Consider the following 26,806-nt stretch of genomic DNA (forward strand, 5'->3'; position numbering starts at 1 on the left):
GTTTTATAATCAAAGCTCTGGGTTACACTTTATTTTAAGGTGACATAGTTACATTGTACGTAGTTAAATAAGTACTGACTACTATTAATTAACTACATTTAGTTACGGTTAGCGTTTGGTTTAGGTTAGTTCCTTGTAATTATGCATTATTTACTGTTATTACTATAGTAAGTGCATGTAGTAACATGTAGCTACATCACCTTAAAATAAAGTGTTACCAAGCTCTGTAAAATATAGCTTCCTCAAAAGCCTGATGTATCATATTTGATACTCACATTTTAACATGATGTTTCTTAAAAATTATGTATGGATAATCAAGTAAATCTAAGTTGCTTCAGTGCACTAAATATTCATCTTGAAATAATACAAACAACATAAAAGTTATTTCTACATTTACTTTACGATTTAAGATTTCACAACAAAAGGGTGGACGTTTTTAGAATATACTAAAAGGCCTTTTAATTGCTGAAACAGTAGAAACTATCAATCCGATACAAAAGAAATGATAATTTTGCGTATCAAATATGATACAGTAGGCTTTATAGGGTTAAAGATGACCTTCTGCTCAAACCTACCTAGTCTGTAACAACAGTTAAAAAAACATATACATTGTTATTCATTTTATTATTATTCAATCCAAGTTACTTTATCTATGCACTAGTTAAATTTGTTAAAGATTTATTTTAGTCATTTTTGCCTTTATTATGATAGGTACAGTAAGCAGACAGGAAGCAAAGTGGGAGACAGAGTGGGACTCGAACTCGGGTCGCCTGAAGTGCACTGTCGCTATATGTCGGCGCACTGCCCACGAGGCCATCGGCACATATTTAATCACAATCATTGGCATGTTTTCCTCTATTTTATCTTCTCTCTTCCAGCTTTTTGTATTTATTTCTTACTCTTTTGAGCCAAACTCAAAGCAAACCAAACATCACTCACCCTGAGGAAGGTGTAAAGGCAAATGGACATCCAGTTTGTCAACAGCTTCTCCACCACAGACTCAGTCCTACAACAGATGAGAGATTTCCACTGAGAATCAAAGGTGCCATAATAATCCATTTAAAAGATCTACATCCTGTTCATGTGATTTAACATTCTGTGATCACAACGTAGAGTAATAGGGACTTAATGATAATGTCCTCATCACTACTGACCTGCGCAGCATGAGTTTGGGGTTTTTAGTGGTGTACTGCTCCACCAGGTGACTAAGCAGAGTTTTTAGGATGTCTGTGAAATACTCCAGCTTGCCGTGCAGCGCCACCGTGAGGAGTGAGGCCACATACGCCCTGTCCCTCGGAGAGAAGGTTCGCTGGGCTTCTAGAGTGTGAATGAACTGTTGGGAAATGTAATGTGATGTATATGAGATGAGGACACAGCCAACCTTAATGGTCCATATAATCTAGTTGGGTTGTTTGAATATTACAACCCTCTCTCTCACAGGTTTAAGGAAAGCCTACCTTGGTGAGGAACAGTTTGCTGTTGAGCAGGTTAGAGAGCTGAACCAGGCCCTGCTCCACCGTGGCCCGGCGACAGGCGGGTACGTCAAGATCCCGCCTCAGTGGAGAATCGCGGTGACCCGGGAAGAAAATCCTCTCTGAGTATTTACGATAATCCAGGAATGGAATCCCAGAGCCCATGAGATCACTGGACACATCCATCATCTCAGTCATCAGATCTGCACATAACACACACACACAGTTTATGATTAAAAGGGAGTTCAAGCATGCAGGCGAAGTCTGATGTTTGTGTGGGAGCGTCTAACCTGTGAATTCCTTTTTACAGCGGTCTCGGACACTCGTCTCCAAATTCTCCAGTTGGATCTGGACTTTTTTATAGTCTCTTAGTGCTTGCTTGCTTTTCCTCCTGTTAAACACACACACACAGACACATTTATTTATAATATTTAAACAAAGGGTGAAGATTTTCTTAGTCCGGGCATCACGTTTTGGTCACTACTGTATGTCTAACATTAGTAAGTGTTGCATGATACCTGTATATGAGCACGATGACCAGCACAATAAGAGCCACGATGGAAGCTCCCACCCCGACTCCCACCTGGGCCTCTAGAGGGAAGGCAGCGGGGCTCTGAGAATCATACTGCACCCGTCCCAGAGAAAAGTTCAGATTCCCCATCCTCACCTACACAAACACACACAAAAACAGATTCTAATACTGTATCACTGGGGAAAAACCACAAAACCCAAACCGGTTCAGATGTAAGCTGGCGTACGGTAAACTCTGGAAGCGTTTCGGCGGCCTCTCGTTTCTTGTACGCTGCCACTGTCGGCTGCTGTGTCGGGGGCTCACAGTACAAGTGGTTTCTGGTTAAAGTCTTCACAGCACATTCTCCATCACCAATCAGAGCGGCCACCTCCTCCTTAGACATAGCCAGGTCCAGATTCTCCCCCTAGAATCCAAATTCAGATAAAGTGCTTGGCATTTGTGTGCACTCCATGGGCCATTCAAGTGTGTAAATAACAATAACAAATCACACACTGACCTCCACAGAGATGATGCTGCCGGGTTTGTGGCGGAAGGGTTTGCTGGGGTCGTGTTGATTGAGGGTGTGAAGGACCGGATTCGGCTCATAACTGAAGGGGATGCCGCTGACCGCCTCAAACTCAAAGTGGAGGTTATCCAGGAGGAAACGCACACTGACGGAAGCGTGCAGGGCCTCGGGTCCCACCTCCGGAGTGAGACACAGGATCAGAGTCGAGCTGTTCACTGTGCACCGCTCCTCCACCTGATCAGAACAGGACATGAAGAAACAAGACTGTATTTTAATAACTGACCGGTGAATGCTGGTCGGTTTGTTGATAGAAGGCACAAGCGCAGACTCACTTGTGTGAACTCTACCTGTTTGACGACACAGAGGCTATCATCCGGACAGTTCGGCTCTGGGACGATTCGACGCTCCCTTCTGAGAGGATCCGCACTCCTCCTCCTCTTCCTCTTCTTCTCCAGAGGGGTCAGGGTCACGAGGATACGTGGCTCCTGAACCACGTCCAGATGCTGGCCAGACACTCGAATGATACGGCCCCCGCTTACAAAAACACAGATGATAAATGACTTGGGTATCATGTATGCAGACTAATAATAATAATAATAATAATAATAATAATAATAATAGCATTTTTTTTTATTTCAAAATCACTGATGGAAAAAATAACATTCACTTGTTAATTGGTGTGCATGTCTAAAATAACCATAATATCTACCTACAACGTTTCTGTAAATTACAATAAAGGGTTTTTAATATGAGAAATAATATTTTTCTTGAGCTTTTGAAATAAAAAGAATGACTTTAATTTTGAGAACAGCCCAGTCCAAAAAGAAAATTTATAGTGACATTTGACAGATAAATAAATATATGATCACATTACAGCATACATTTACATAAATGACATAAATAGGTCCTACTTACCAAGTCTTAATTTCTTATTTAACTTTATAAACATAAAAAAAAAGCAAAATAAAAAAAAAGCATAAGTATTTTAGAGTAGTAAATATATCACTCTTTAAATGGGAAGCTTTTGAGACATTTTTATTTAAATAAAATAAAATATGCTCCAGCTCTCATACCGTCTTAAAAATAACTTTTATTAGCATTTATGATTCCATGAAGAACCTTTAACATGCATGGAAACTTTTAGTTGCACAAATGGTTCTTCATAGTGGAAAAAGGGTTCTTTGGAATATTAATATGTCCTTCACACTAAGAAAAACATGGTTCTTTAAAGAACTGTTCACTGAAAAGTTCTTTGAGGAACTAAAAATGGTTCTATGTCATAGTTGCGAAAACACCCTTCTGGACCCTTTATTTTTAAGAGTGTAGGACAAGCAGATTGGAAAATGGATGTAAAATTAAATTAAATAAAACAATGCAATTTTAAATAAAATCCTTAAAACAAGATATATTTACTTTATTGAATTGTAAAACACTTGTTACCAGAGAAAATGTTTTTCTCCATTGGCAAAATAGCATGTTATACTAAATTGAACTACATTTTCTTTAATTCATTAATGAAAAATAGACAATATATTTTCTCAAAAATGAGTCTAAATAACTTTTGTAAATTTTATTTAAAAAAATAAATAATTATTATTAAGAAAGTTGTAAAAATATCAAATTCCTTACTTGAGGAAGCTTTTGGAGGGAGCAGCATGGGTCACATTGGGGTCTGGAGTGTAATGATACATCTTTTCCTGTAGATGGCGCTGAGCTCTACCAAACCGCACTTTAACCTCACTCTCTCCGGTTCTGTTACTCCCTCCAGTCACACATTCAACATGTTCGTTGTTGTACTGCTCAGGAGAACTGTTAGGACCACAGACTGTATTAAAACTCTGATCAATCTAATGTATTGTTACCAAGTTTAAACAGGAATAAATCAGACACAAAAAAAATCCTGTGAATTTTAGGGAGCATATTAGATTTATGAATTGATATATTTAGGACATAACTCATTGTTTGGGATCTACCACCAGAACACATCAAGTACCATCTTTAACAGAAGGATGATTAATTGTATAAGACATAATCAGCTAACATGATATCAGTTGTGATGATATCAGATAGTGTGTGTGTGTGTGGTCGAGATGATATCATAATGAGATTTACTGATGACTTCTGTCCGATTGGACTGCTGTAGAGGACGATGCTCTACACAGTCACTTACATGTGACATGGGACTCCACCAATCAGGATGCTGATCTCACTGGCACGGCCCGTCAGAAGGTTCTGTCCCGTGATGGTGAGTGATGTGCCGCCTGACATTGGGCCTTTCAGAGGGGACAGTCCCAATAACACAGGGTCCTTGAGTTTAGGAAAACAGAACACGCACACGCGTCAGAAAACACTGCCTTATACATGTGGTGCTGTAACAAGGATCTCATCCTATTAAAGCACCTGAATAACACATATAAGATATTTTAAGTAGAGCACAATTCTGGATAAATTGAGAATCACGATAGAGGTTCAGACAAAATGTTAATTGCTAAAATATTGAATTAATAAAACAAAAAGAAAAAAAATTCGGTTTTAATTAACGATTCAACGACTTCAAATTTCACTTGTTTCATTATAGGATGAATCAGTGTTTTTGAACAAATCTCTTGAATGAACTATTCAATGACAAATCAATTTTTTAACTGTCTTGTCGCCACCTACTGGTGTAATAATGTAATGATAATTTCAAACGTTTTTTTTTTTTTTGCTACCACAGACATCAATGTTTATATCTTAACTAAATGGCAAAATGTTTTTTTTTTCCCTTGTTTGAAGCGTAAATCTAATTATATTTCATCCTTTAATTCACCACAGTAAAATAAAATAAGGTTTTAAGGAGGACAAGACAGAAACACAGTCTAAGAAAATTTTCCATTTTTGCAGTGTTTAAAAACAGTCAAATACCTCCCTGCCTTTAATAAACACTGAATGAATTCCTTGCATATCATTCAGTCTTGCTAAACCACTGTTATCCCTTAGTGGCATGATGGATTAATGGTTACCTGGTAACGGAAGCGCTGGGCAGACTGCCCGATTCCTCCGCCTTTAACCTGCACCGAGACATGCCCGCTCAGTTCCCTTGCGCTCGCTGTGGTCTCACAAACAATGCTAACAGGCACAAAAGAGACCTCCCATTAATCAGTGCAGTGGGTCAATACTCTTCATCACACTGTGGAACTCAATCGCCTGAAGCCATTAATACAATGTCATTAACAAAGGCTAGTAATATACAGCAAGCAAGCCCTCACACAAGATCAGAAACACTCAGATCCACTGCTGTTGGATTTACCTGGAGGACACCTCGTATCTGTCCGGGATGACGGTGCAGGGGACGCCTGCTACAGTCACAGACTGCTGGATGTCTTCAGCTCTCTGACCCAGATTAGAGCCAGACACCGTCAACACTGTGCCGCCCTCCACTGGACCAGAAAGAGGCTCAATCTGCCATAAAACACAAATGAGTAATCAATGTAATCAGTATGTAAATCAGTAATCTACCCAATGATATAACAGGTGAAAATAAAATCCCATAAATTTGCATTGCATGAGGGAATCGAGACTTCGAAAGACGTCTCTTATGTTCTGAAAGGGTGCATTAGATCAGAAATACAGTAAAAACACTAATATTTTGAAACATTATAACACTTTAAATGTTATATGAGTGATACAGAAATATAATTCATATATTATAAATATAATAAATAATTAGTAGCAAAAGATGGGTAATTTTGTCTCTAAATGTTTTTCATTATAAACTGCTTAATAAATCGAGAGATATACAGGGGGAGTGGCTTATGTCACTTTACTCGCAGCTGATTGGTCCAATTTTGGTTTGCAATCTCTAACACAGGATGAGTAGATTGTGTTTCCCATACAATTACTTAACCCGCTTGCTTAACTACCATAGTATGATGCATCGTTGAAGAAATCAACTAGCTCGTCACGACTGTTTCCCGAAACCATATTGTCGCAAATTTGTAATTCAACCACGTTGGTTAAGGATGTCACGCAGGTAGTGGAGTAATAATTTATTCTAATGAATCTGTATGAGATTGAATTAATGACAGATTTCTGCTATAAATTACAGGCATTACATCGGAGGACTAAATCTCATTTTATATTGCTTTATTTCCAGATTCAGTTAGGGCTATCCTAGGGTCATTCTTACATACTAGACGTAAGAATGACCCTAACCCTTCGTACTAGAGCACGTACGCACATGCACACTCTTTAAAACAGTGCTTTAAATCTCTTGAAAAACTAACAACCACAACACCCCCCGCAACATTACTCACGTTTTCTTCAGTAAGAAGCTTACGTCACTGCACGCAAATGTCATCTAGTTCACCGTGTCAGGTGAAATATTTGCTGTGTCTCATTTCGAAGGCTGCATCCTCCTCCAGAGGTCGCATACTTCATAACGGATGTCTTATTTCATAACAGTAACCATTATTAAATTGACCGTTATTCTTAGTGAAGCACAACTTCTTGTAATTTCTAAATGACTTTGGAATGTAGTGGTCAGTTTACTGAAATGAAGCAGCCTCAATGACGTATGCGGCCTACAAATGCGACCTCACTGTGAACTGATATGCCCTGATTTATAAATCCAGTAGACAAAACAATTATTGTACAAACACACAGGTCAGCACGGAAAGGCCGGCCCCTCAGGGTGAGAAACAGAACCACATCTACATTTAAAGGACAAGGGTCACTCCTTCAAGGATGATCATGTATATTTCAGATTAAAAATCTTACAATGCCGTTTAGCCTGGCACGTTTTATTTCAATTTCTTAAAGGGACAGTTCATACAAAAATTAAAGAGTTAAAAATCTTTTTTTGTATGATATGGAGGGAAAAGAATACAGAATGAGTGTGAGTAAATAGTGAGACTTTTCATTTTTGGGTGAACTATCACTATGTGAAGGGCTCACAGCTAGCAGAAGGAATGTCCCTCACCGTGTGTATGTGAGGTGCAGGGCAGGTCTGCTGGACGCGGCCGGTGCAGGAGCTCTTGAAGACGCAGCTGGAGCGAGAGCCCTCACACCACACGCACCCGTACTCGCGATCGGCCGTGTGACAGCGACTGCAGTCGGAGCGGCCCACGGAGCAGTTATACAGCCGCACTGCAAAGACAAAAACACATGTGAAACAACAGCCACGTACACACTGCAGTTAAATTGGGCTGTCAATTCACCTTTTAGTGCTTTATCCTGTTAATGCACTTCAGTAATATTACTTCAGTCTATTTAAAAGAAGCATCCGATTAAGAAATATTACAGAAATTTAATCAAATTAAAAAATTGTCTTTAGTGTATTATTAAAAACTAGATGAGTACAATTTAAAAACAAAATGTGATGTTAGCTTGACAAAGCCTTTTCTGAAAGTTTAATTAACTTAAAAGCATATTGCTAACATGAATTAGCACGTTTCTAACATGATTTAACGCGTTGCTAGCATAATTAACATGTTGCTAGCATGATTTACCACACTGCTAACATGTTTCACCACACTGCTAGCATGTTTTATCATGTTATTAACACGAATTAACAGGTTGCTAGCATTATTTAACACACTGCTAGCATGATTTTAACACTGATAACTTGAATTAGCACATTGCTAACTTGTTTTAGCATGTTGTTAACATGATTAGCACATTGCTAGCATGAATTAACACGTTGTCTTAGGATAGTTGTCAAGCTTTGCAAGTGATAGACAGCTTAAATTCTCTATATGTCTTATTTTACAAAAGTTATTCAGTCAAGAGCAAGGCTTTTTGTCAGTCAGCATGGCTTATTGCACATAACAACTCTTTTTTAACATCAAGCACATCCTGCACTAAATTTTTTTCATTCATACATGTTCTTTTCTCAAAAAAGTGCCCAAATATCTGCTTTATTATACATTATTTATGAACGTCAGACACAAGTGCTGACACAAGGACATATGCAATTTATTAATAGGAGTACTTTATTTTATTACAATAAGTACATTAATATGTATGATATACCTATTTAATTACATTTATAAAAAATTGATTGTTTTGTTTTTATGCATTGATGCAGAATCATTCACCATTGGCATCGTGCTGCATCGTAAAAACTATTATATTCCACAGCTCTAGCTTATACCAAACACATGAGATGCCAGGACATAGCTATGGTTACTACTAGTTTCGGGAGATAGTCGGGTTCTATACACACACAGAACAATAATTTAGGGGACTCACTTCTGTTTTTAAATGCAGTTGTCCTGAAACTTAACATTGTGTACATGGCCAAACAGAAAACAGCACATTCAAAACAGCTAAGAGCCGGCCTACACAAACAATGGATAACGTACCATGCAGGTCCGCTGGGTAATCCATGTGGAAGGAATCCCTCCTCCTGACTGAGATCATGCTGCTGTATTCCTCCACGACAGCAGAGTAGGAGTACTTTGAAACCAAGAAACAATCACAATCATTTGAAATACCATAACAAAGCTTTACACAGGCATGTAACAGTTATTGCTATTGCTACTAGCATTATTTAACACATTGCTAGCCTGATCTAACATGTTAGCATGTTTTAACATTTTGTAAGCATGATTAGCATGTTGCTAGTATGTTTTCATGTTGCTAGCATGTTTTAACACACTGCTAGCATGTTTTAACACACTGCTAACATGTTTTACCATGTTGCTAGCATGATTTAGCATATTGATAGCTTGAATTTGCTAGCAGTTATTGATGACCACTTTAAAGTCGCATTTAGGTTGTGCTCGCGGACCTGGTGTAGCTGGCAGGTAATGAAGAACAGAGATGGCTGAGTGTCGTCCACTTCCACATAAGCGTCCACCACCACTGACTGGCCCTCAATCACCAACACACACTGGTAATCAAGATCTTTATCCTTTAAAAAAAACACACAGACAAAATATTTATATTTCAAATAAATGTTGCTAAGTGAGCATAACCAGACATTATGATCATAGTCATAGTCACAGTCTGACCATGCTAGACTATCAAGCTCCAACAAGCCTCAAGACGTTGCATCACCTGATAGAGGTGTAAGTTGCGTCCCACCAGAGTGATCTTCCTCGCAACATTGACAGGTAGAAGAGAGCTTCCCTGGATGCTCTCCACACACGGACAGGCGTGAGAACCTCTGCTCATCAGTAAACTCTCTTCATCCTTATCACACACAGATGGACAATACACTTCATTACACACACCACTGCCTTTAAAGTAGCAGACATGGAATAAATATTAGCTTCTACTATATTTAGCAAACACAGACTGACAGAACAACAAAAGTGAGTGTGTTAGACACAGATTAGACAAAAAACAAAATGGACAAATAAAGACAAATGGGGAACAGCCACCAGACCCAAATTAAACGATTAAATAAATGTTCTGGGTTCACTCATTGTTCATTCAAATATTCATTCTTTTTTTGCCATAGGGATTTATTTATTTTTTTGTTAAAGAATGAAAAGCCATGAACAAACTACCAGGTACAAGGTGAATCACATTACAAAAAATTGATTTGACACAAAAAGGTATTGGAAAATTAGACAAAAGGGTACAAAACAGTGTACTTAACGTCATTAAATGGGGAAAAGAACTACAATACCATGAAGCATTGTGAACGATGTAATCAGAATAAAAACTATGGTTACATTTAAAACCACTGATTAAAATATGTTTATAAATAATAATATGCATAAAAATTTTTAAGTAGTTTGATAGCATAGGGAAACTGACTAGATAACATAATTTGCAGTGCTTCATGGGATTGGGCTGGCACTAAAGCGTTCTTATGACACAATTTGCTTGCTTTGATTCCCTGTTTGGTGGAGATTTCTCTGCAGAATCATGGTAATGTAGGTTTATTTTATTTATTTATTTTTACCAGAAATTCAGTCCACTGTTAATTGGATTAAAACTAAGATGAAATAATATGGCCTGATGGCTTTAAGAAAAGCATATACCACTGATTAACAACCTTGCAGCTCACAGTTGATCTGTCTTCAAAGGTTAATCCAAAAAACCCAAAACAAAAAAAATATATATACATTCTGTCATCATTTACTCGTTTCATTTTCGTTCTGTGTGACTTACTTTCTTCTGTGAAACATAACAAAAAATCTTTTTGTCCATACAATTAAAGTCAATAGGGTCAAAAACAACATGTTTGGACCCCATTGACTTTCATCGCATGGACAAAAAAACACAGAGACATTTCTCAAAATATATTTTTCCATGTTCAACAGAAGAACAAAAGTCAAACAGGTTTGGAATGACATGAGGGTGAGTCATACAATTTTCATTTTCTGTAGTGAACTATCCATGTAAACTGTAAGAGCATTACTGTAAACTTGTTTTATCAAACTGATAGATAAGTCAAAATGAATTTCTGTGCAAATCAACATCTTCCTGAACCCAGAACATCCCTTTAATGTTGAGACATTACATGCCTTTAATATATAATTATGGTTAAATTAGTAATAGAGCAGAACTGCTTTCATCTATTTAATTATACATCCCATCATTCACGCATATAATTTCCGCTTTAGGAATGCTTAACCTCCAGCCTCTGCAGCGCAACATGCGAGCAGAGTTCCCCCGAGGAACCACACTCACCAGGAGGAAAAGGTCATCCGAGTCTGACTGGTAGTCTGTGTCTGGAGCGAGGGGGAAATCGGATGAATCAGGCCCTGCCTCACCGTCGCCAGAGGGGGCGCTGGCTGACGACACTGGGACGCCCGTGTCTATGAGGGCATCTATATCCATCTCCGACTGCGAGAGGGTGACCACTTCAGTGGTAGATGAGGGCAGCGCTTCACTCAACGGCCCCATTGTCACCACTTCCCCAGCTCTCAATGCGGGCAGCGTCACTTCAGCGGCCTCTTCACGCGATGAATGTCCCACAAGTTCTTCGTATGATTGCGGGGTCGGTGTCGACAGCAAACCTACCTGGATGCGCTCCTCCACCCAAGAGCCATTTTGTGAGAGGGTCGTTGCGTCTGTGAACGAATCGGTTGACTCTGTAGTGGCACTGGATGGGCGCATGGAGGACGTTGTGACGTGGTTGGGGGTAGTGGGTGCATCGGTGAGTGGGGTTGTGGTTTCCAGAGGTGTGGTGGGGGCGGCAGTGGGCTCTGGTGTAGTGGGAGGGGTCACTGAAGGGGTGGTCAGGACAATGACTTCATTTGTAATGGCAACCTCAGTGGTCGAGAGGGTTGTTGTCGTGGGTGTTGAGGTGGTATACGTGTACGCGTCAAAGTCTTTTATTGTTTGAGGAGCAGATGTGGGGAGCATGAACTTTAGACGAAAACAGGACAACAGAGAGAATGAGGGGAAAAATTAAATAAATGGCAACTGAAATAAACTCAAACAATAAACAATGAACGGAATTAAACTAAATCAAAAATCATAAAACAAACAAGCAAGTGTTACATATAGGAACCACAAAAAGGTTATTCAAAGCAAAAAGGAACTGGAAACACATACAGTGGGGTCCGAAAGTCTGAGACCATATTGAATATGGCCAATTTAAAACGTCAAGTAAATCTAGAAATACGGGTTTGTTTTAACAAAAGAAAATGAATGACAAATTGAATAAGAAATATTTTCCATTTTGCACTTGCACTAATCAATTATGTAAATTTGTACAAAAATAAAAATAAAAATTAGGACAAATCTAATACGTATACATTCAATTCAACTTTTCATACACATTGTTATGCTTATTAAATAATTGATAAAAAAAACAAATATATATAAAATATATATATATACACACACACTACAGTTCAAGTTTGGGGACAGTAAGATTTTTTGTAAAAGAAATGGATACTTTTATTCAGCATTAATAGATGCATTAAATTGATCAAAAGTGACTGTAAAGACATTTATAATGTTTAAAAAAAATTCAATTTCAAATAAATGCCGTTCTTTTAATCTTTATATTCATCAACTGTTTTCAACCTTGATAATTTTGAATCAAATCATCATATTAGAATGAGTTCTGAAGGTAATGATGCTGGTTAATTTAAACTGTCATATTTCACAACGGTTTTCACTGTATTTGTGATCAAATAAATGCAGCCTTGGTGAGCATAAGAGACATCTTTAAAAAAATATTGTACCAAACCCAAACCTTTGAATGGTAGTGTAGATATAAATACTTAAACACACATTTGCTAAGAAATTATTTTCAATTAGACCTATGCAAAATATGCACTCTTGGTCTTAGACTTTTGGACTGTACCACAATTGCACACAGCATATAAAACTCACTGATATGACTTCACATACTACCAAAAACTTACATTCTGGTTGTAGATGATCGCACCGCGGTCACACGTGGACCGGTGAGTGCACACATGCTGGTGGATGCACCAGTTACATTTCCAACGGCTGTTCACACAACCACTACACCTAAAAACACAACAAGACAGAAAATAATGGGCCGAAAGTTAGGAGTGACTGCATTAATTAAACCCATCTACACCCCTCTGAGCATTAAGATGAAGACAGTAAAGCTGCCCTGCATCCAAAATAGCTGAGCTCTAGAATTACACATGACTCCCCTAAACTCATCAAACAACATAGAGCCGAGTTCACAGCGTTCCCACATCGCAAATCAAAACAGCATCAGGGAGAGCCGTCCCATCAGCGGCTGTCTGCAGGGGTGTATGGGTAAGGGAGGATGGTCAGGGCAGAGGATATGGCAGGGCTGTGGAATGGTGGAATGTGGGAAACAGCTGTTAAATCATCAGGGACGTGTTACTAAGGTCCTGAGAGAGAGAGACAGCTGCCCTGCCCCTCTCACGCCTCTGGGACATTCTTCAACGCATGACAGTCACTTACCAATGGATGTTTTAATATTGCTCTTGGATGATGATGATGATGATGATGGCATGACACTAAATGGTTAAAAACATTCTTACATGTATTTATGCAATGGTACAATTTTGCCCACTAAAGTATAGTAAAAAATATATATATATTTTTTTTTTGTCCCCAATGTTTTTCCATACAATTAAAGCCAATGGAATCCAAAACAACAGTGGACCCCACTATGGCAGCTTGTTTCCACCACGGAATAAAACAAATAAAAAAGGTAATTGTGACTTTTCATCTCACAATTCTGACTTTATTTCTCAGAATTGAGAGCTATAAAGTCCAAATTGTGAGATATGAAGTCGCAATTATGAATTTTTTTCCTCACTATTGCGAGTGTTCGTCTTACAATTGAGTGCAACAGTCGGGTTCCAGAAGTAAAAACTCAATTTTCTCCACAGGGAAACTGATTCTTAACGATAACTTATAAACCTTTAAAAACCGACCTACTGTGAGCTACGAGGTTGTTAATGGCCGATATTTGCTTCTGTTGAAGCCGTCAGCCCACATTATTTCAACTTATTTTTAAAATAATTGTTGAACAGCGGAATTCGTGATGAAAAACTACATTAGTTATGATGCTGAACAGAACATTCCATCAATCAGAGAGTCGACCTACACAGGCCTACACAGCTCTTTAGCTCTTCCCACTCACATGAAGCACCGCAAATTACATATTCAAGTTGAGCTCTCCAAGTTCTCAAAATACTTCAATATTTGTGTGTATATATAGAGCAGTTTTATATTTCTCCATCATTTTTAATTCCATTATGCTGTTTGCAATGCTTCATAGGATTGTAGTTCTTTCCCTCGCTAAAGACGTTAAGTACACAGTCTTGTACCTTTTTATTTGTGTCAGATTTTCAGATTTCAGAGTTTGTAATGTTATGATTCAGCTCATATAGCTGGTTGTTTTGGTTCATGGCTTATAACGCTTTATCAAAAACGTTTTAAATCCCTATGGGAAAAAAATATAATGGATTTTTCCACAATTCTGACTTTATAACTTACATTCACAATTATGTTTTTTTTTTTTTTTTGGTGCCGGAAACAAGCTTCCATATCCCACTGACTTTCACTGGACAAAAACAGTTCAAGTGCTACAAGTTTGGAATGACATGAGGGTAAGTAAATAATGACAGAATTGTCATTTTTTAGGGAGAACTATCTCTTTAAGAATGAAATAAAAAGGACTGTATTTCTGTGATTGCTTTAGCTGTGTGGAGTTAAAACACAGAGAGTTGATGTGACTTACGGCATGCTGCCCGAGAGCTGCTGCACCACAGAGCAGTCGTAGAAGGTGAAGTCTGCGCTCGCTACGGTGACAGTCCGGAAGCGCATGGACAGTGTGACGGACACAGAATCTGTTATAGAGGATAAACATGAGAGAAGTCTAGCTCAAATGGCTAAATGGATATCATGGCACTGGAACTTCATGGTCACAAAAACAAGTCAGCATGAAATCAAAATGATCAATTCATATTTTTTTATGGAATATTGCCGAATCTATCAAATTATTTTATATCTGTGCCCATAATTATTTTTTATAATAGAAGTTTCATGCCGACTTTAAGTTAGAGACACCATCCACAGCTTATTTCCCCATTCAGTTAATATCATTAACATTCTAGTGGAATGCTTCCACACACCAACAGAGGAAGTCAGTGAAACCAGAACATGACCAGAATTCTAGTGTGATTGTACAGGGATGTTCAAAAGTTTGGAGTTGGTCAGAATTTTTTTAATGTTTTTAAAAGACATCTCTTATGCTCACCAAGTTGCTATTTATTTGACAAATACAGTATAAAACAGTAATATTGTGAAATATTAATACTATTTAAAATGACTCTTTTCTATATTTTAAAATGTGATTCATGTGATCAAAGCTGAGTTTTCAGCATCATTACTCCAGTCTTCAGTGTCACATGATCCTTCAGGAATCATTCTGATATGTTGGTTTGATTGCTCAAGAAACATTTATTTTTATTATCAATGCTTAAAACAGTTGTGCTGCTTAATATTTTTGTGGAAACCATAATAATTTTCTTCAGGATTCTTTGATGAATAGAAAGTTCAAAGAACAGTATTTATTTGAAATAGAAATCTTAACATCGCATTATAATACTATAAATATATTTACTGTCACTTTTCATCAATTTAATGAGTCCTTGCTGAATAAATGTATTAATTTATTTGTAAAAAATCCCCAGACTGTGGTAGGCAAGTCAATCTTGGACTGAAATTATATTTAATACTATATTTAATATTAAATCGATTGGTTCTTGAATGTCAATCACAGAAAAAACAAAGATTTCCCAACTCATAAAACGGTTCACACACAGGTTTCTACACATGTAAACCAGTTCCTTAAAGGTGGGGTATGTGATTCTCTTTTTTGTCCATTTTTTCAAAATCACTTGAAATCCTATTCCTAACCCACTTACTGAGTTAGAAGCACTGAAATGAAAATTAAGCAATTTAATCATCTGTGGAACTGACAGGACTCGAAAAACTCCAGCCAATCATTTCCAAGACCACCTAGAATCATTGGACAGTAAGTTCGTCAATCAAACGGTCGTACCATACCCCCCTCCCCCCATCCCCCTCCCATGTTCTTCGAATGGGTGGAGTCAGGGCCAGCGTTGGAGGAAAGAAGGTAGGACCATTTGAGTTGTGTATTTTCAAAATCTGCCGGCCGTTTTGCAAATCCCATACCCTACCTTTAAGGATAGTTTTCATAGGGAATGACTCAAGGAAGCCAAACATCATTTGCATGAGGGTTGTCTTACCCTCTCCCTGTTGTACAGGTGGAAGTCTGTGGGCCTCAGGAGTGGCGCAGGTGACCGTGGAGCCCTGGACTGAAGCAGCTGTTTCAGCGTCTTCAAAGAAACACGAGTACATGTCACCCTCTGACAGACTGGGCAAGCCCAGAACATCCACAGCGATCTAAAGAAAGAAACATTAGTCATGGTTGTAGTCTCAAAATCATTGCCCATACAAAACCATGCATATATATAGCTTTGGGATTATTATGTCATATACACTACTGTTCAAAGTTTGGGGTCTTTTTGAAAGAAATTAATACTTTTATTAAGCAAGGATGCAATATATTGAAAGTGACAGTAAAGGCATTTATAACGTTTTTTCAAATAAATTTCAAATAAATGTGTATTTATTTATTTTTCAAAACTTTCTGTTCATCAAAGAATCCTGAATTGTTTTCTTAATCCTGATTTGCACAAAAATATGAAACAGCTCAACTGTTTTCAACATCAGTAATAATCAGACATGTTTCTTGAGCATCAAATCAGTACATTAGAATGATTTCTGAAGGATCATGTGACACTGAAGACTGAAAATTCAGCTTTGCCATCACAGGAATAGATTACATTTTAAAATATATTATAATTGAAAACAGTTATTTGAATTTTTAATGAAATATCACAATATTAGTGTTTATACTGTATTTTTGAATGAAATAAATGCAGCCTTGGTGAGCATAGGACATTTCTTTCAAAACCATAAAAACATCATTGACATTGTAGGATTTCTAATCAGTCAATGGAATTCCTTTAGGACTGAAGGGGGACTGAATTTTGATGGTGAAATTCTCACAACATCATCATTTATGATTGAATGATTTTATACCATTTTCTGTTCTCCAAGGCTGGCGTTATTTTGGCTCAGCGAATCCACTTTCAAGCACTGCTGCTGCGGCTCATCAAAACTCCACAGCCAATGACCTTCAACTGAGCCCAGCCTACAGTCTGAACGCATCCCACACCTGGAGGAGTGAGCAGAAAAAAGAAACACGTACGATAACTGACAGATAGAGAGAAATACTCCTAAAATAAACTGAAAACTACAGAGTCCAAAGCCGAAACTACAAGATGAAACTCACCGGCCGTCAAGAACACACCAACCACAGTAAGGGTCTTTCACTGCCAGACAGGAGGTGCAATCCGTGTGCTTATCACACTCTGCCACTGGCCTCTTCTCCACCTGACCACACGACACAGCAGGACAAATCACTTATTCACACGTCACACTGGGATGACCCAGAGTTTTCACTCCAGGCATACGGGTGAGTGAGTGTGCTCATGACCCACATTAAATCTGCACTTTTCCACTTATTTTTGGTGATTTATATATATATATATATATATATATATATATATATTTGTTCAGTGTATATATTGTATAATATATATATTATATATTTGTTCACTATACTACCGTATATATATATATATATATATATATATATATATATATATATATATATATATATATATATATATATATATATATATATATATATATATATATATATATGACATGACTGATCCTCATAATTCCATTGGATCCTCAAACTGTCAGTCAAACATCATAGCTCCGCCCACCTCTATCGTGAATGAAGTGCACACATTTTGGGCCGTCTCTGCTTGTTTGTAGTGCAAAGGTAAATAAAGAACTGGTTCTTTGAATAAGTACAGCGTTGTCTTTACTCAAGTAACACTATATATAAAGGCTAATGTTTTATGTATTTGACGAGGGAAGAAGAGTGTCGAGAGTGAATAAAAGTCTAGCATTTGTCGTTGAATCATAGCCAATACATTGCCTCCCTACACTTTGACTTTAATAACATGAGATTTTGTCCAAATTACAAAAAAATTAAAATTAAAATAAGCGCCCACATAGCTACAGTAAACTTTACAACCTGTAAGTTGAAACATACTGCCTCAGATGCGGCTGTTCTAATGACATTTGCTATATGCATGTTATATACCAACTATACTACCGTTCAAAAGTCTGGGGTTAGCAAACATAAAAAAAACCTGAAAATTTTGGAACAATTCGGTTTTTTTAAAGACATTTCTTATGCTCACCAAGGCTGCAATTATTTGATCAAAATTTCAGTAAAAACAGTAATATTGTGAAATATTATGAAATGTTATGATAAATTATTATTGGTGTTCTGTTATTTATAATGGTTCTTATTATTATCAATATTGAAAACAATATTGCTGACTTTTTTTTTTAATCAGTTTTTGCTCATTAATATTTTTGTGGAAAACGTGATACGTTTATTTCAGGATTCTTTGATGAACAGAATGTTTAAAAGAACAGCATTTATAGAAATATATAATTAAATTAATATAATTATAATATATAATATAATAAAAAAAATAGAAATATATATATTTTTTATTTTAATATTTAAACATTATAAATGTCTTCTTTGTCAGCTTTTAAATTACATTAATTCAAAAGATTACATTTTAAAATATATTCAAATATAAAATAGTTATTTCAAACTGTAATAATATTTCACAGTATTACTGTTTTTATTGTATTTTACAAATCAAATGAATGCAGCCTTGCTGAGCATAAGAGACTTAATGCTTAAAAACCTCACTTATTCGAAACTTTTGAGCGGTAGTGTACTTATGATTTATGACTGACTTGCATGATTTTTTTAACTCACAGAATGGCTGGTCATGATGTAAACGTGTCTATGGGTGGAATCCAGAAGTAAGTCACTGTTGATGGCCAAACCAGGTTGGATGAGAAGGGTGGAGTACTTCTTCGTGTTTCCCGAGTTACCCAGGAACAACTATCATGAGATAAAAAGCACAATGAACAAACCACGAAAAAAAGTGATTTTAAATAAGTAACCTGACAATGGCTCCTAAGAACTTCCTCAAGGTTTAATTGCATATTTAGGCTTATGAAACTACATCAATTGCAACAGGACACCTTAGAGACACGAGTAGAACTGGATGCGGACAGGTCTAACTAAAAGTGCTGAAAGTGTCTGCTGAAAAGATTTAGCGCTATTAAAGGAAAAGGACGTACAAGGATCTGAGCGAGGTGCCTAATGCCTCTTGAATTCTATCACAACTGGGGTCGATTTCAGCAAACCAGATTAGAATAGTGAGAATTCCATCAGAAGAGCAGGTATCCTGCTTAAGAGTCTCAGACACCTTATACCAAGAGCTGCTCACGCACTCCGCCCATTCAGGTTTGCGTTTTAACGGGATTAGCATTGACAAACTGTCGGCCACATTCTACTGCAGGAGGAATCATGCATTGCAACATTATTGTATTATGCAAGACTGAATAGTTGTGTGTATGTAAGTGTACATAGATGAGATATAACTGCATGTGTGTTTGTGTTGGATAAAAGCGTCTGCTAAATGATTAAATGTAAATGTATATATATTAGGGGTGTGACGAGACACTTATCTCACGAGACGAGACGAGACACGAGATTGGGTTCACGATTTTTGCACAATATTTTATAGAAATCCTCAATGACAAAATTCATGACTGGAAAATAGTCTGCAGGTGCATTTTGAAATGTTTTAACTAATAATCTTGTAATGAGTGTCATTTCAGTTCTACTTCATGAGTATGAATTATCAAATGCATTGAAAGACAACAATATACAAGCACTGTAAAAGGTTTTGCCACAAACTCAACTGACTGGCTTATCTCCTGTATGATTTCACATGAGTCTCTTCAGACCTTACTGTACATTTATGAGCTTCCAGAACTTCTGATTGAGGTTGTGTGTGATCTCCTAATTTAACTCCTTTCCACAAATTGAACAAAGTTTTTTCTAAGTCTTATTAAGTGCAAACAATAAGTGCAAGTACAACCATAATCAAAGTACTGTAGCGTACAGACTAATAATTGTTGTGAAATTGTTGTTTTATTTTGCACCGCCAGTTGTAGGGTAAAGGCGGTGAGTTTGGGAAAAGGCCGGGTAGAGAGAAACGAGCGAGTGAGTTAGGCTGGTGCGTTTGTGTACAGTTGTTTTACGTTCCGATTAAAAGTTCAGAAACGGAGCCTCCCTTTCTGTCGTTCTTCAGAGGTTACAGTACTCTCTCAATATTCAATGTGCAAACAGAGATCAAAACAGCCACAACAACACAGTCCAGAGTTAAGGTTTGATATTGGGAGACAGGCTATTGAATGCAGCATAATTTGTGCGTATCAGGGTGCTCGTGTTTTACTTTCACTTTTACATTTTGAAACGATTCGATAAAGGATTCAGTATCTCTAAACTCCTTTCCAAGAGCTTCCTCTTCTTTGATTGGTCAGACAGTTCAGTCTGTTGTGATTGGTCTGCTCTGCTCTGATTGGTCAGATGGTCCAGTCTGTTGTGATTGGTCTACTCTGCTCTAATTGGTCAGATGGCCCAGTCTGTTGTGATTGGTCTACTCTGCACTGATTGGTCAGATGGCCAGTCTGTTGTGATTGGTCTAACGCTTGCAGCACAGAAATTAAACATCCATTAGCATATCTGAATTTCAGCTCAGGAGCTTTCTCAGTACTTGATACCGAGTGATACGAAGAGTAACAATGGCGCCAGTTTTACCATATCAATTCCAGTGCGAGTCCTTGCAGTATCAGTATCAGTAAACAGTATCTTCTTAACATGTCGACAACACAAACCAAACCCTTCCAGGCCTCAGCTACAACTGTGTTTCAAAATAGACGTTGTTTACGGACAGCCAATTAAGACCATAGGCTAGCATTATGCAAATTTGTTATAAACCTACATAGATATGTTACGGAAGTGAGACTGGAATTGCTGACGACTTGTTTCGGTAGTTCGGAATCGATTCCTTCTTTTAAGAACCAATAATTTTATTTATCATGCACTTTGATCTTTAAAACTTTGCAGACCTTTTACATTCACAAACAGCTTTATTACACGCTATATGAAAAGCATTATAGGGGCACTTTATTAGCCAAACTTTAAAACCTTATGCATGTAGTGATGACGGCTATTCAAAAACGGTGTTGTCTAAATGAGTCACTTGCCTTCCACTGCAAAAATGTCACACACGCTTGTGAACAATGACATTGACTTGTCAAAATGTGTCAAAATAGCAGAGAACAGTGTTTCACTGTCATAGGGAGGTGTGGGTCATGTAATGTTGTCTAGAATTAACCAAACACTACGGTTTAACCTTTGACCATTGAGGCCTAGACGTAACTTGGTTTGAGTTTACAAGCATTGTCAAAATGAGTCAAAATGATTAGTGGTCTCTGAGTAATCGCAAACCCTGCACATACACTGTTTTATATAATGTGGTTTGTGGTGAAGGCTGCTGAGCAGTCCGACTGAGAAAACACAAAAAAGCTTTAGGTATGCTGTTTCAGCACTATCTTGGCTATGACACATTCGCCCAGAAGGCAAAATATCTTTCCTGCTTAAGTAGACAGATAATATTACCATATTAAGTGGACTAATATTTCCCTAGCGGTTTAAAAGGCATACTATAAATCATAAATATTGTTTTAGAATGACCAGTTAAAAGAGCTAATTTTCATGTCACATACCTTATGCAAATTGCCCTTGGAGTCACCCAAGAACACAATAGTGTGCCCCTCCTTTACACTAACGGCGACAGCAGTGAGACGGGCGGATGGGCTGTCCCATACGGCTTTGGCTTCAACTGGCTCCCGGCTGGCCATTGGGCTCGGGGTGTGGTCCGAGCCACAGGGATAAGCGTTCAGGGTGTTCTGCAGGACACAATAACAAGTTTTCGTGACTTTGGTTTTGGCAAAACCGTTGTGACATAATCCAGTTTCATGTTGTGTAATAATAAACTCTGCAAATCTCAGGTTTTTTTTGTACCATAAGGGTTTAGTTCTCAAGACTATTGCCTCAAGGTTGTCAAATCCTCTTAGTTCAGAAAGCCAGATTAGATGAAGATTATCTTGGTCTCACACTAGGATGGCAAGACTGCTCCTTTCTTTGTGACTAACGCTATCAAATCTGCTCCAGCGGTCTTTGATAAAATCTAGCCTGAATGTCATGCCATGTTCCCTCTTTATTAAAAGTGAACTGTGATTCTGTTTGTGTACCAGACTAAAGAACATATGGGGATCAGGAAAATGTGTTTGAATGTTTGAGGATTTGCAAAAAACAAAGAATCATGTATTTGGGTGGTGGTGTTTGTCTCTGGATCCGTAACATTACACATAAAAGGATAGTTTACCCAAAAATGAAACGTGTTATCATTTTTCACCCTTATGTTCTAAAAAAAAAACTATATGACTTTCTTCTGTGCAACATAAAATGTGAGATTTTAAAGAATGTTACAGCTGCTCTTTTCCAGTCAATGAAACTGGATGGGGACCAGCGTCTGTCAAGCTCCAGAAATGAACAAAAAAGCACCTTGAAGCATTATGCAATTATAAAAGTAGTTTATATAACCTGTGCAATATATTCAAGTCATATGATAGCTTTGTATTATAAACGGACCAACATTTAAGTCACTATTTTAGTAAAGCAACAAAAAAGTTATTTGGTATGGTACATTGGTCACTGGTTTATTTAATCTATGGTACCCTAACCCAAACCCATCCTAACCTATGTACATCCTTTTTTGTCATTTTTGGAGAATGAACGCATCCATCCCCATTCACTTTCATTGTATGAAAGAGAGCAGCATGACCATTCTACTGAGTATCTCCGTGAGTGTTTTACAGAGGAAAGTAAAGGCCCGGGTATACTTAATTTTCCACGTTCCACTCCTGTTGAGTGCGCAAGCCTTTCAAAGTATACTGCTTTGGCTATGAGCACGGAAAGACGTGATCGGCATGTGCACACTATCTAGTGGACTTTCTTTTAAGCCCTCATGTCACTCGGACAGTCATGCGGACAGTGTGCAACAAAAAGCGTGGAACACAGATTGCCAAAGTATACTTTGGGCCTAAGTCATACAGGTTTATAACGACATGAGGCTGAATGAATTATTACAGTTTTTATATTTTAACAGGCAATTCTCTTCTTTCTAGAAGTCTTCTAGATATCTAACCCTCCTCAGACATGTATTTCTCCTTCCTACCCTCTCTTCTAGCAGACATCATTAGTAGATTAAGCTTGTGGGGTTTATTGATCCGAATAACCCTGTTCAGGAGTGAGCAGGCCGGGTTCAGGATGCTGAATAAGCACATACATGGATGTCATGAAGAGGTTGTTTGCCTGTGAGCCCACATCTTTGAGGTCTTTGATTTGTCTAAAGATCTTGTTAGGACTAATGCTAGGTAGGCCTGTCTTATGCTCATCAAAGAGTAAATCATAATTCACTCAGATCATGGCAGGCAGAATAGTATGAGCTAAAGCAGTTTGCCTGAGAATTAATGAGGAGCAATGCTTCTAAATTAGGATAAATGTTAGTTTGAACACACCGTTAGAGGAAAACGATGCGGCCCAGTTCCCTAGAGATACATTGTGGGCATTCTTTTCCCATTTTTCCCATGCTTTTCAATCAAAGTTAAACTACTATGATGATTATGTGGAAACGGTTGACCTCAAAACCTATTTATATGGATAATTTATATGTATAATGTTTCAATGTGAAGTGCATCTGTCAAATGTTCCTGTAAAACAAACTGTAAGACTGTATCAGAATCAAGTGTGATGAAATACATATTTAGCATCAATTACATTTTCTGGCTTCTTCAAGGCTTTTTTAACGCTCTTATTTAAGCCCAGCAGGTCAAGGCCACTTTTAACACTGGGTCATGTAGCGTTTGGGGTGCTAACATCATATTGCTAAGCCATAGGTATACAGTGTGAAAAAATGTGGTGTGATATACTAAAACACACTTTTGTGATTATAGCCTACTAAAACACACACTTTTCACACTCTCACCAGTCCATACAGTACATCACTAAAGAGAAGTCTCAAGACATCCAGTTATGACATTGTGATTGAGGTCAAAACATTTTTTTTTCTATGAAACAAATGCATGGATAAATCGTTCACAATAAGATCTAACATTCATTTAGAAAATAAATAGGGTACATTTTCCTTTTTTACAAAAATATTGTGTCATAATTCAACTACAGTTTAAGGGTATACTTGAAACTCTTTACTCACTGTGGGCAGGTTGGCACAGTTGGATTTAACGTCGTACTCAATGTATGCCACCTTATTGCCATACTGTGTGTAGCACAGGTCTCGTGTAGCATCGATAGCGCGGTCCACTTCATCCAGAGCGTACACGCACAATGCCGACTCCTCACTGGGTCCATTAGCGGCACTAACAGCCGTCGAAAAAACTCCCATCAAAACTTGCGAGTCTCTAGATTCCTCACCACCCACCTGAGCCCCCTGGAGTAAACTGTAGTTCCTTCCTGGCGAGCCTGAGCGACACAGTAGCGGTACCTCAACGTAAGAGTAATACGCCTGATCGTCCAGACAGACCCGTGCCACATACGTACGATATTCCCGCGAGGAAGCTTTCAGGTCGCGCCTATAGAATAAAAAGTAGACGTGGTTGCGTCGAGCAAAGGTTGCGACAAAATTGTGATCGTACTCCGAGAGGCGTCCGGCAACGGCGAGCTTGGCAGTTTCCTCGTAGGAAAACACGGGCTCTGCCGAAAGTTGGCGAGTGGAGATCGGCGGGTGACTGCTGGTGTAGCCTCGGCCCACATACAGGACGGGATCCTTGTCTTGCGGTCGCACCACAAGCCCGACCGTTGACACCGTAGGGTCGTTAGCTGCCACATACTGTGTATCAACAGGTCTCTCGGCAGAGAAGAGGACTTGGTTCACATTGGCTAGACTGCGTTTCTGGCAGGTGCCCTGGTGTACGCTGCCACAGGTGATGAGCTGGAGGGAGTATGGATCCACCAACAGGAGCTTGTTGTGATTGCTAACGAGCCCAGCCTGAGGGCAGTTCTCCAAGGTTACCGGAGGCAGACAGTCCTTGCTGTCGCTCACTGGGCCGGTTCGCTCATCCAGTTCAAGACGGAGCCCATCGAGCCCAGCCAGCTGGAACAGATGGTCCTGAGCCCCCACGTAGACCGTTCCTACGCTGGGGTCAGGGTGCAATGCCAGGTGCTGGAAGACTGTGTTGTTGGAGGAGAAGCGAGGGTAACTGCTGTGGACCCCCAGAACACCCAGGATGAGGGACTGAAGCAGGGTCAAGATGAGGGCCATCCCACACTGCACTGCAAACACACTGATCGCATGTGACATGAGTCAGTATTACAGCAGTATTAACTCACAGCACAGTGCCAAACATAGTACAGTTCATCAAAGGCATGTTAGAGATAACTTTACAAGTTTATTAACAATAATTATCAGGAGTTTTTAAGATTAAGACAAGTTCCAATCGGACTGTCCTTTTGAAATGAATATTAATAGAAAAATTTAAATAAGTAAAGTAAAAAAGTACTGTGGTGGTACCATGGTACAGTATTATATATATATATATATATATATATATATATATATATATATATATATATATATACACACACACACACACACACATACAAACAGTACATACTGTATAATTACAATGTCCCATGAGCATGGTATTACCATGCTAAATGTACAAAACCATTACAGTATTTTTGTTTTGTTTTGTGGACATGGTACCATGTCATATTAACCATAGGTTATAGTATTAAGTATATGACCAAAGGATTATAGTATTATTGTTTTTATTAATTTTTTTGTCTTTTTGAACAAGATATCATGGTAAAATAACCATGTTCATACACGTTTTAATATGTTTTAGTAAGTGTATAAATAAATAAATAAATAAATAAATAAATAAATAAATAAATAAATAAATAAATAAAGTACCATGTTTTTATTTTTTTTAAGTAAAAACATGATATTACCATGCTACATGTACAACAAAAGGCATTATCGTGATATATGTAAAATCAATCAATCAATCAATCAATCAATCAAAATAAACAAATAAATCTAAATCAAAAACAAGGTATTACCATGGTATAATACCACCTCAAAAACAATAATACTAGGTAAAATGTGTTTCCTGTTTCTATAAGTGCATACATACATTGTAAAGGTACTCAAAAGAGTATTACAAGCTATATGAACAACAAAAGTGTAAATGTGTTTACATATATACTACAGAATGATGTGGTCAAACATATCAATGAATTATGATTTATTAAGACAACAATCTTCTGCCAAGGCCTGTTAAAACAGCCATGTTTAAGTATGATGGGGGGGAAAAAAACAGACATACCATTTGTCAGACATATAATGTTCGGGAGGCTGCTGTCCTCTTGGTTATCCAGTGGCATAGCACATGCCTGTGGAGACAGTCTGTGAGGGTAGAAAAACATGCCGATTAGCTCTTACACAGACCGGCATTGAGCAATCTGAAGAGAGGAGGCTTAATGCCACAGTGGCTCATGGGAGACTCAGCTGTTGAGCTGAGCAATGCTTCCCTGACAGGAAATTGGATGATATGGGCCCTAAGTCATCACCGAGGCCCTAATGCATTGCGCTGCAGTAGCAGATTGGCAGAGATCTTGTACTCTGAGGAGGCAAACTGTCGATGATGTTTTATATGAATCAGATGTGATTAATAAGAGGCCATTAT

The 26,806-nt window shown here is 38.0% G+C and overlaps 1 protein-coding gene across 2 annotated transcripts in view; it reads right to left on the reverse strand.

Annotated features, from left to right (window-relative positions):
* plxnb1a (plexin b1a) overlaps positions 1–26,806 on the reverse strand; it is an 80,359-nt gene that overhangs the window by 10,864 nt on the left and 42,689 nt on the right. Inside the window, exons 2-27 of one of the 2 annotated variants that reach the window (XM_084428917.1) lie at positions 26,447–26,526; positions 24,313–25,399; positions 21,761–21,943; positions 18,891–19,019; positions 17,304–17,404; positions 17,051–17,186; positions 16,192–16,348; positions 14,658–14,766; positions 12,829–12,937; positions 11,138–11,818; positions 9,551–9,685; positions 9,282–9,404; positions 8,854–8,947; positions 7,470–7,636; positions 5,799–5,950; positions 5,512–5,617; positions 4,680–4,816; positions 4,139–4,318; positions 2,857–3,043; positions 2,501–2,743; positions 2,231–2,407; positions 1,991–2,139; positions 1,763–1,863; positions 1,458–1,675; positions 1,155–1,333; positions 940–1,006 (exon numbers count right to left, since the gene is read on the reverse strand). In XM_084428917.1, the coding sequence (XP_084285043.1) occupies positions 940–1,006; positions 1,155–1,333; positions 1,458–1,675; positions 1,763–1,863; positions 1,991–2,139; positions 2,231–2,407; positions 2,501–2,743; positions 2,857–3,043; positions 4,139–4,318; positions 4,680–4,816; positions 5,512–5,617; positions 5,799–5,950; positions 7,470–7,636; positions 8,854–8,947; positions 9,282–9,404; positions 9,551–9,685; positions 11,138–11,818; positions 12,829–12,937; positions 14,658–14,766; positions 16,192–16,348; positions 17,051–17,186; positions 17,304–17,404; positions 18,891–19,019; positions 21,761–21,943; positions 24,313–25,399; positions 26,447–26,460 (5,121 nt within the window). In that variant the 5' untranslated portion in view covers positions 26,461–26,526. Of the gene's footprint in view, positions 1–939; positions 1,007–1,154; positions 1,334–1,457; positions 1,676–1,762; positions 1,864–1,990; positions 2,140–2,230; positions 2,408–2,500; positions 2,744–2,841; positions 3,044–4,138; positions 4,319–4,679; positions 4,817–5,511; positions 5,618–5,798; positions 5,951–7,469; positions 7,637–8,853; positions 8,948–9,281; positions 9,405–9,550; positions 9,686–11,137; positions 11,819–12,828; positions 12,938–14,657; positions 14,767–16,191; positions 16,349–17,050; positions 17,187–17,303; positions 17,405–18,890; positions 19,020–21,760; positions 21,944–24,312; positions 25,400–26,446; positions 26,527–26,806 lie in introns of both variants that reach the window. The other variant, XM_084428916.1, reaches the window with a different exon arrangement.

The sequence above is a fragment of the Rutilus rutilus genome (assembly GCF_951802725.1).
Source record: "Rutilus rutilus genome assembly, chromosome: 13".
Classification (NCBI taxonomy): Eukaryota; Metazoa; Chordata; class Actinopteri; order Cypriniformes; family Leuciscidae; genus Rutilus; species Rutilus rutilus.